This window comes from Selaginella moellendorffii, unplaced genomic scaffold, assembly GCF_000143415.4.
Source record: "Selaginella moellendorffii unplaced genomic scaffold, v1.0 SELMOscaffold_52, whole genome shotgun sequence".
Taxonomy (NCBI): domain Eukaryota; kingdom Viridiplantae; phylum Streptophyta; class Lycopodiopsida; order Selaginellales; family Selaginellaceae; genus Selaginella; species Selaginella moellendorffii.
Genome location: NW_003314313.1, coordinates 275,701 through 285,049, shown reverse-complemented (window position 1 = coordinate 285,049; position 9,349 = coordinate 275,701). Strand labels below are relative to the sequence as shown.

Below are 9,349 nucleotides of genomic sequence, written 5' to 3'. Positions count from 1 at the left end.
ATTTTATCCCTATTTATCTCCCAAGGTTCCAAGGATCCACGGTGACAGTATATCCAAATCTCATCCCATGATCACATGTGCTACACACGAGCTGTTAATGCTAAGTTTTGGATTAATATTTGACAAGCATTCTTCCACTAATCTAAGTAGAGTCTACCAAACACTTGGGCCACGTATAAGTGGGATAACAACAGTGTTACAACTCCCATTATCATCCATCTATAGAGTATAAAATGAATGACTTAATGTTAATTTGTTTTCCCAATTTTATAGTATGTGGTTTGTGTAAAAGGTTTATTACTTAATAGAAAAGACCACATCGGGTGTTATGGCAAGTTAGATTACAAAGTTTATGATGTTCAATAGACTAATCCTCTAAAAATTATGCATATGCAATGGCTAAAACACTTCCTATAAAAGGATCGACACCACCTACAAGTTTAGTGATGCATCCTCCTTATATTCCTCTAGATTTTGACTTGTCCATTAGAGAACTTTAACTATCTTCTAATTTCAAGAGGAAAGGATGATGTGAGGTCTAAATGTATGGCTATATATTAATATAGTATAGTGGGATTTTGATAATTGCTAAATTATTTTCAATCCAGACCACTTGCTTTTGTATATAAACTAAGGTTTTTAAATTAATTAATATGCACATTTTTGTATTCCATATCTAATGCACTCATATTGTTTTATTATTAATCTTCATTTATATGCTTATTTCACAGACTTGCCAATCCCTCTATATTACCATCATGCTTGCTACCTTATTGCAGGAGTTCCTGAAAGATGAGGGAAACTCATAAGCTCAAAGAGAGTGGCCTTCATCTTTACATATATTCTGGTTGTGATTAGAGGCTTCAAGCTCATTAAAGGCTGTCTTTGCTAAGTTGTTTTTGGCAATAGCATTATTCTTTATTGCCTTTGAGATTTTGTTAAGACATACAAACTAATAAAGATGAATTAAATATTTCTAATCTTGAGGCTTTAAATCTGTTACTCTATAATCGGTTGGTTGTGACAAAAAACATTCTAAGCCATTGCAGCAGTACAAGGAAAATCTGTCACGATATGCATAGGGTTTAAGGTTAAAGCGGGATTTTTGAGCCATGGCACTATCGCCACCACATTCTCTCTTATGGCTGCCAGCTGCCCGGATCAAAACAAGGCGGCATGGCTCTTCGATCAGTGCTTGTATCACTGTGACAACACCAACCCAGAAGGTAAGGCTAGGAAAATCCAGTGTAGAGGTTTCTCCTGTCGGGATTGGGGCTTGGTCGTGGGGCGATACAAGTTACTGGAATGAAGGCACTTGGAATGGTAGTGATTCTTCTTTCTTCATGCCGAGTTGTGTGGATTATCACTCTTCAATTACAGATAGAAAGTTGAGAGATGCAAAAGAGGCATTCACCGCGAGCGTGGAAAGTGGTTTGGATTTCTTTGATACTGCAGGTGAGCAATTTTGCTGGTTGATCACAATGGTGTGTTCAATTCTCTTTTTTCGTTTGTCCAGAGGTCTATGGCTCCAAGGTGGAATTCTCTGTCCCGAGCTAGAACTTTACTGCTAAACCATCTAACTTGTCCAACTCCAGTTTGCATCTGGTGCTGTAAATTCTGAAACACTTCTAGGAAGGTAAACAAGCTTGTCTTCTATTTTTCAAGTTTTCCTCTTTCTTCCCGCAGGTTTATCAAGGAGATCAAACAAGAAGAACAATCTAAGATTGTAGTGGCAACGAAGTTTGCTGCACTGCCATGGAGGTTTGGCCGAGGGAGCGTTGTCAAAGCACTCAAGGATTCTCTGGAGCGTCTCAATCTTTCGTCTGTCGATTTATATCAGCTCCACTGGTATGGCACTTTTAACTTGAAAGACGCTCTAAACTTCACGTCTAAATTAAATGGCAGGCCAGGCATATGGGGAAATGAAGGTGGTGTCTTCTTTCTTTCTTTTTTTCATTTTTACTCGTTTTCTAGTTTCTTTGCTACGTTGTATTTGTAACAGGATATCTCGACGGTCTTGGTGACGCTGTGGAGCAAGGACTCGTAAAAGCAGTAGGAGTTTCCAATTACAAAGGTGTGGCATTTCTACTTTGGAAACCAATGTAAATCCTTGGTTTGCTTCCAGTGGACAGGCTTAAGAGGTCTCACGACCAGCTGAAGAGACGAGGAGTTGTCCTGGCATCGAATCAAGTAAACTACAGCTTGATCTATCGAAAACCAGAGGAAAACAGCGTCAAACAAGCCTGTGACGACCTGGGAATCACACTCATAGCTTATTCTCCGATCGCTCAAGGTAACTTCCAGGCACATGAAATAAAAAGATGAGGATTCTCAAACATCTCACAGGTATCTTGAGCGGGAAATACACGCCATCAAATCCACCAAAAGGACCCAGGGGAGGAATCTACAATGCGGGGTTCCTGTCAAAGGTAATAGCTACTATTCTTTTTTTTGTTTGTAGTTTTGAACTTTTTGAAACTTCCTCAGCTCTCTCCTGTGCTAATCAAGCTCAAGCAACTAGGAGAAAAGTACGACAAGACATCCACACAGGTTTTTTTTTCTGGTGGAGCCTTGAAAGTCACATAACTTACGCAAAGTTTTCTCGATGTTTAACTTTTCCAGGTAGCTCTCAATTGGCTGGTCGCACAGAAGAATGTGGTTCCCATTCCAGGTGCCAAGTCGGCACAACAGGTACTAAAAGAAAAAAAAAAAAAATTCATATGGTTTTTTCGTGGCTAAGTAAAGAGGCATCTCCACTTATCAGGCGATTGAAATCGCGGGGGCTCTCGGATGGAACTTAACAGCCGACGAAGTTGAGGAACTCCGGGACATTGCAAAGAGAGTTTCTCCAGTGGTTGGATTTCCCGTCGAGAACCTGTGAAGGCTTCCTTGTCTAGTTCTTGGAGAATCTAAAGCTTCTTTCTCTTGATAGAGTGGACTCAGTACGCTCTAGATATTGAACTTAGAAACGTAACCAAGTATGAACTAATCTCGTGACTGCTGCCTAATAAGTTAAAACACACAGCTCTTCCTGGAAGTTCCATTGGAATTGGTCAGGTCACTTGACGCGGTGGCGGCCACCATTCTATAAAATCCTGGGAACAAAGATCTCTCCACGTCTGTTGCTACTAGGCAGGCCATGGGAAATTCGCTGGGGTGCTGGAGCAGCGACGAGAGATTAGCGCAAATTCGAGGAGTTACCTTTGTCAACAACACTGGCAGTACGATCCAGCTAATGGAGAAGAATCGAGAGGTGTACGGAGGCTTGTTGTGTACTCTGGAGGCGCAGGCCCGTAGCGAGAAGCTAACTTATCCCAAGAACCAGCTCTACTATGCCATGGCGGTCCTCGCGCGGAGTGAAGATGGCCTGGTAATACCAACAAATCTGGCGGTTAGTTCCAGGGACATAGATTCTTACAGCCAAATCACAGTCTCTGTGAGAAATGGTGCTTACTTTCTCCAAGGCGTGAAGAGAGATCCTAGACAAGTGCTCGCTTCGTGATCTTGACGGGATAGTGGTCGGCGGGCCTTGGGTGTGGGAGATATACGAGCTTGTAGTGTGGATTCAATGGCTCCCAGCTGTGTTGGTGTGTGTGAGCCTTCCAATGCAAAAGATGGAAAACGTTGTGCTTACTTGTATTTCGTGATGAGATGGTGGATGATGATGCTGCTCTGGATCTTGGAGAGGTTGCTTCCGGGAAACTTTCGATTGCCCAAGCCGAAGGCAACGTACGTATGAGGCTGAGGCTTCTCGTTCTTGACACAGAAACTTCCGGTTAACGTAGGGAATACGACCAAAGAAACAAAACGCTTACAATCCAGCGGTCGGGATCAAACTCTCTCGGGTTCTTGTGCACGAGGGGATCCATGTGTACTTGTCGTAGCCACGCCTCTACGAACCATCCTCTCGGGATTGTGTAGCCTGGTGAATTCGTTGGTCAAGCATATATCCTTTTCAAAAGCTCTCTAGAAGTTTACTCACCGTTTAGCTGCACGTCGCTGAGAACTTTCCGAAAGACAAACGGGGAAATGTTAATCAGCCTCAGGGTCTCATCAATCACCTTCACAGAAAGTCAGCGGTCATAAAGAACTCGAAGAAACTTTAGCATACTCTAGACATGTAAGTCATGCTCCTCATGTCAGCTAGTGTAAGGCTTTCGCCAGGCATTTTCTTGAGCGCGATTTCATCTTGTTCAGCCTGCAAAAAACACTAAGAAAATATTCATACTGAAAGCGAAATGGATACCTTGAGTCTTTGGTAAACAGCAGGGTGCTCTTTCAGGAGGATGGCCAACCAGGTGACGAGATGTGCCGTGGATTCGTGCCCTCCGTTCATAAAAGACATGATCAAATCCACGATTTGATCATCTTCTAGAGGTTGACCGCCCTCGTCTGTGGCGTCCAGCAGCATGGACAAAGTATCTCCTCCTCTCTTCTTGCTTTCCTTTCTTTCGTAGAATATTCGCCAGAAGTCATTTGCCAACGTTGCGCGTGCCTGGACGAACCAAGCACAAACTTAAGACGGAGAAAAAAGAAGAAGAAGAAGAAGAAGAAGAACCTTGACAGCGTTACTGTAAGCAGTGCCAGGAAAGTTGAGTGGTAAAGCACGCAGACCCTTGTTCATGGTGTGAAACAGCCCAGACACCTGTTTGAAATCAATCCCTGTATCCTCTCCTACTAGAATCTCGTGAATAGTTTTCAACGTAAACTACAGAAACGACAGAAACAAAAAGCAGGTTAGAATTTTGCGGATTGTTTTGAGGCTCGCTCACCATTCTTGCTTCATCTAGAAAGACGATGTTGCCTCGATCCGCCCATTCGTCTAGCAATTTCTTCACGTTTTCTTCAATGCAAGGCATTTGATGCTGAATTGCTTTCGGTGAACTTAAAGCCGGCTTGACCAGTTTGCTGAGCTTCAAATGATCGTCGCCCGTCACTGCCGAGAGAACCTTCAGTCCCAGAAGCTCTTTCACCACTCGCTCTGGCCATCCGATCTCAAAAACATCATGGTTACAAAGCACGGTCTTACATACTTCCGCTGATGTGGCCAGAATGGTGGGCTGCCTGAACAAAAACGCTTTATACAGGCCTCCACATCCATACCTGCAAGAAAAGCAGAGGTTTTGAAAAGAAAAAGGAAATTAACACTTACTTGGAAATGAAACCCCCTACAAAGGACTCCGGATTGCTTGACTTGAAGGCCTGTAAGAAATCTCCCATGTTTCCGAAAACAGGCCAACCAAGCGAACCTGGTGGCAATGGTGGCGATCCAGGTCTAAGCTTCGGAGCATAAAACCAGCTGTTGAAGTTGAGAATGCACGAGATAAGGACGATGATCAAGGCCACTGCAATGGAAGGAAGCCAGAGATCCATCGCCTGCATGGCTGCACACAAGCGTCTTTTCAAACGCTTAAAGAGCTAGAAAATTTTGTCGCATTCTCTTATCGTATCAAACTCGAAAACTTTAGATTGCTACCTGTTTGGATTGGCGCGGAATCTAAACTGACGTGTAAGCTCTTATTCGCAGAAAGGAAACACCAAAAGTAAAGGTCAGGTGTCAATACATCACAAACGTGAGATTTGAAGCGCTGGAGCATCCATGGAAATTCTTATGATAACCTGGAGACAAAGTCATGAAATTAGTGCGCATCATTTCAATCAAATCGCAATACCTTGCCAACACTTTTTCCAGAATGAAGGTACTCCACAGCATCACATGCAGAGCTTAGGCCAGTAAAGGGTGTTGGATCAACTGCAATCTGCAGAGAAGTAGGTTGTATTCTCGCTCAAAGAGCAGATAAGCACGATACCTTTAGCTTCCCCCGACTGTGTAGGCTATGAAGTTTCGCAACGTGTTCTTTCCAAAGCTTATTGTGATGCATTAAGTAGAATCCAACCTGGATAACCTTGTTAGCAAAGCAGCATTATGGCAGCACTTGCTTACGATGGTTTGCGATTTCCACAGCAACTTCTCGCAAAGTCCAGGATAGTTTCTCGGTTGCCATCCACCTTCTCCTTGATACTGCAAGAAAGCGTTTTCATATGGCGGCTAAAATACAACATTAACACACCTGCGATATCATTCTTATGACGATCAGACGTCCAAAAGTTGCAAGAGCATTCAGGCATGTGTCAAACATCGTCCCGCCAACAGATTCGTAGACAAGGTCTACTCCACGTGGATATTCTTTCTTCAAAACCTGTTCATCTGTTAGATACTCCATAGCACTTCTTACATACCGTTTTTATGTCTTCCGCATAAAGACCAGTGAGCAAGGGTTATAGATTACAGAGCTAGCACCACTACCTCTTGCAAACCAAGAGAAGCCGTCAGTCCAGAGACAAGTATAGCCACAACTTCAGGAGTCGGGGAAGGAACAGGAATGACAGACTTTGCAGGAACCTGCAAATCTAGTTAGAACAAAAATTTCACTTTTCTTTTGCTAAACCTGTGAGTATTCTGTAAAACCCCCGTAGCTAAAGGTTGCAACAGCAGATCCTAGCGTAATCTCATCTAGAGCTACGCCAGGTCCAATGCTTGCAACCACTCCAACGGACTGCAAAGCGCACAAAAGGAAAACTTACATAGAAATCTAATAAAACTTTACCTCAAAGCCAGCAACAAAAGGAAGGCGCGACAATGCTTCTTTCTCATTTGCAAAATAACGTCCAGAGCTATAGTTCACCTGAAACATAAGGATATGTAAGATAAAAAGGAGTTGCACGCCTACTTACATCACTTGCATTCACACCAGCATAGTAGTTCTTTATCAGTACGTGGCCTTCTCTCACAGGAAGTCTTAGTGGTACCGTGACGATTTTCGTGGCAACACGAAAATCGCTGCTCAGCTTATGAACCATCCTGAAAACAGCAATAGTAGAAACAGGATCAAAATATAAACAATCACTTACAGTTGATCAAAGGACGTAGGCAGATTTGGAGACGGAAGTTCTTTCGATTCTTGAGGGATTTTTTTTCTTCTACCGTGAACCAGGAACTTGTTTTCCTCTTCTTCTGAAGGCCAATACTCCGGACCACGCCTGTTTGTTATCCAAAGACAAACACCTCCTTTGCTATCATCTTCAATGAGCTGAAAGGCCCCTGAGGAATAAAAAAACACGACGTTGCTTCTGAATAGTTAAATATACACCTTACCGTGAATAAGCTTGTCCATTGATAGATAACCTCCGGTTATGTCTATTATTTTCCTATCCAGAGACTTCGTCATTGCAGTCTCGATAAACTGGAAACCCGGCATGTATGTCAAAATCGAAAAAAAATTGTAAACTGTGCACTGACCTCGGGACAGAGCGCGTTCACTCGTATTTTTTCTCTGCGAAGTCTTGATAGCGATCTCGTAAACAACACAACACCACCTAGAAAAATGGAGTGTTTCGACAGCAAAATGAAATGAGACCACCTTCTGAGCTTTTACCTTTACTTCCGGGTAGATTGGCATCAAGGGAGCCGGATATAATCCCGACGCAGATGAAAGGTTTATGATCACTCCCGGTTGTCCCCGAGCTCGCATTGCTTTGACCTGTAAAGCCCAGCAAAAGAGACTTTAAACTCTATAGTCATGGATGAGCTCGAGCACAAACACGAGAGAAAGTTCCTCTAAAACAAACGCGAGAGAAAGTTCCTCTAAAACAGCGAAGTATTAGTGCATGACATAAAAATAAGCAGTGTGTGTGTGTGTGTGTGTTTGTGAGCATACCAGGTTTTGTAACATCGCACTGGACAAAAATGGCCGCCGTGCCCGAGATGCCGAGCCTGGAATGGACTTCCTTCACTAGATTGAGCGCCTCGAGGCCATTTCCAGAGTCGAAATCGAGCGCTTCTCAGCGAGCGCAAGCGCTAGCGCTCGTCCTAGACATCGCAAAGAACAAAAGATCGGCCGAAATCCAACACGAAATTTACCGATTCCAGAGACAGCGCCAGTGATGAGCGCAGCGTATCCAGCTCCGATGATCATCCTTGCGAAAATTTTCGCGATGGCGACACGATCGCGATCGCTACCTAGGGCTTGCTAGAGAAAGAGAAAATATATATTTGCGGCCATGACAAATAGCAATGTGTTTTAGCTAGAGGAACCTTTTAGCATCAAAGGATGCTTCCTGGCGCTTGCCGCCTAGAAACGCGTTCTTCTTCCCAATCCCTTGGAAGCAGTGGCCAATAGCACGATGAATCACCACGAAGAAATCCCGCTCTCTCATCTCAATCAATCCATGGCCAGCAGTAGCAGCAATTGCCAGGATCGCGATGAGGAAGCTCTGCTAGGAGGCGGCGGCGTCGATCCATTCGAGCAGATCGCAGGCAACAAGGCCCTGAGGCTGCGGCTGGATTTCTGGAAGAAGGAGGAGGAGGTCGTGAATCAACGCATTGAGCGCAAGGAGCAGCGATTGCAGAGCGCCAAGAACGAGAACTATCAGCTCCTGGGGATCTACTTCGTGTTCCAAGGTGTGATTCTCACCGCCCTAGCCCAGGCGAACGATCTCTCCGAGAAGTGGCGCTGGATCCCCTTCGTGCTCTCGAATAGTTGCAGGAAAACGTGTGAAACTTAAAAAACGTAACGTTTTAAACGCGTTCAAAAACGCCGTTCTAAACTCCCAACGCGTTTGCACTATTTGCGAAAAGAAACAAATGTTTCTTTAGGGTTTCTTTAGGGTTTCTTTGGTCATGACAGGAATTGGAGGACACTGCGACTGCTGGAGCTGGAAGCATGTGATATGAGCAGAGCGGCACTGGACATGTAAGTATTGTCATGAGATTCACACTAGGGGAGCGGACTGAGTGTGAGCACATCTTGCTGGAGTTCGGGCAAGAGGTGTGAAAACGTGCAAGGCAATGAGGGAAATCCCTTATGAGGTTCTTAAAAAAGCTTGTAGCAGTTATTTTGATTCCGAGCTAGCAGAGCTAGTAGATGCCGATGATGGGCATCTGCTGCAGCAAGCCACACAGGGTTCAGGGGGGCCAGCAGAATCTATGGGGTCCAGTGCTGGGACAAGCAGAGCAGCAAAACACAGATCCTCGGATAGAAATTTGGTGACATTTTTTTATACTGCTTCAGCTGAGGCACTGGATGATGCTGTTGCAGAGTTCTTCTTTGCCGAGAACATCTCCTTCAACACAATCCAAAGAGACAACTTGAAGAGAATGCTGAAAGTTGCCACAAAAGTGGGGCATCCAGTGATTGACAACCTCATGGGATATGAGAAGTTGTGGACAACTGAGTTATAGCAAATCTACAACAACGTTCAGAAGCGGCTTGAAAATGTGCGGCTAAGTTGGAGGACATATGGTTGTACCATTGTCACGGATGGCTAGTCTAATATCAAGAAGTGGTCT

General features: G+C 44.2%; 2 protein-coding genes and 1 pseudogene across 4 annotated transcripts; 1 reads left to right on the top strand and 2 right to left on the bottom strand.

The window, feature by feature from the left end:
• Positions 1-1,085: 1,085 nt before the first annotated feature.
• LOC9635603 (uncharacterized oxidoreductase At1g06690, chloroplastic) lies at positions 1,086-2,931 on the top strand. Its single transcript, XM_024687071.1, has 12 exons — positions 1,086-1,323; positions 1,381-1,455; positions 1,517-1,533; positions 1,596-1,636; positions 1,687-1,848; positions 1,906-1,928; positions 2,003-2,074; positions 2,126-2,293; positions 2,347-2,429; positions 2,488-2,550; positions 2,623-2,691; positions 2,765-2,931. The coding sequence occupies exons 1-12, from the start codon at positions 1,113-1,115 to the stop codon at positions 2,879-2,881; spliced, it is 1,101 nt and encodes a 366-aa protein (XP_024542839.1). The 5' UTR covers positions 1,086-1,112; the 3' UTR covers positions 2,882-2,931.
• Positions 2,906-5,548, bottom strand: LOC112350605 (ent-kaurenoic acid oxidase 2-like). Of its 3 annotated transcripts, XM_024687070.1 has the most exons (12): positions 5,477-5,508; positions 5,250-5,398; positions 5,153-5,202; positions 4,773-5,103; positions 4,559-4,708; positions 4,247-4,495; positions 4,112-4,198; positions 3,983-4,061; positions 3,816-3,922; positions 3,635-3,756; positions 3,455-3,579; positions 2,906-3,367 (listed from the first exon to the last, which is right to left on the bottom strand). In XM_024687070.1, the coding sequence occupies exons 2-11, from the start codon at positions 5,289-5,291 to the stop codon at positions 3,480-3,482; spliced, it is 1,317 nt and encodes a 438-aa protein (XP_024542838.1). In that variant the 5' UTR covers positions 5,292-5,398; positions 5,477-5,508; the 3' UTR covers positions 2,906-3,367; positions 3,455-3,479. The 3 variants fall into 3 exon arrangements, with proteins under 3 accessions (XP_024542838.1, XP_024542836.1, XP_024542837.1); XM_024687068.1 differs by having other exon boundaries at positions 5,153-5,418; positions 5,477-5,548; XM_024687069.1 differs by having other exon boundaries at positions 5,153-5,398.
• LOC112350618 lies at positions 5,499-8,217 on the bottom strand (annotated as a pseudogene).
• Between the last annotated feature and the right edge of the window lie 1,132 nt (positions 8,218-9,349).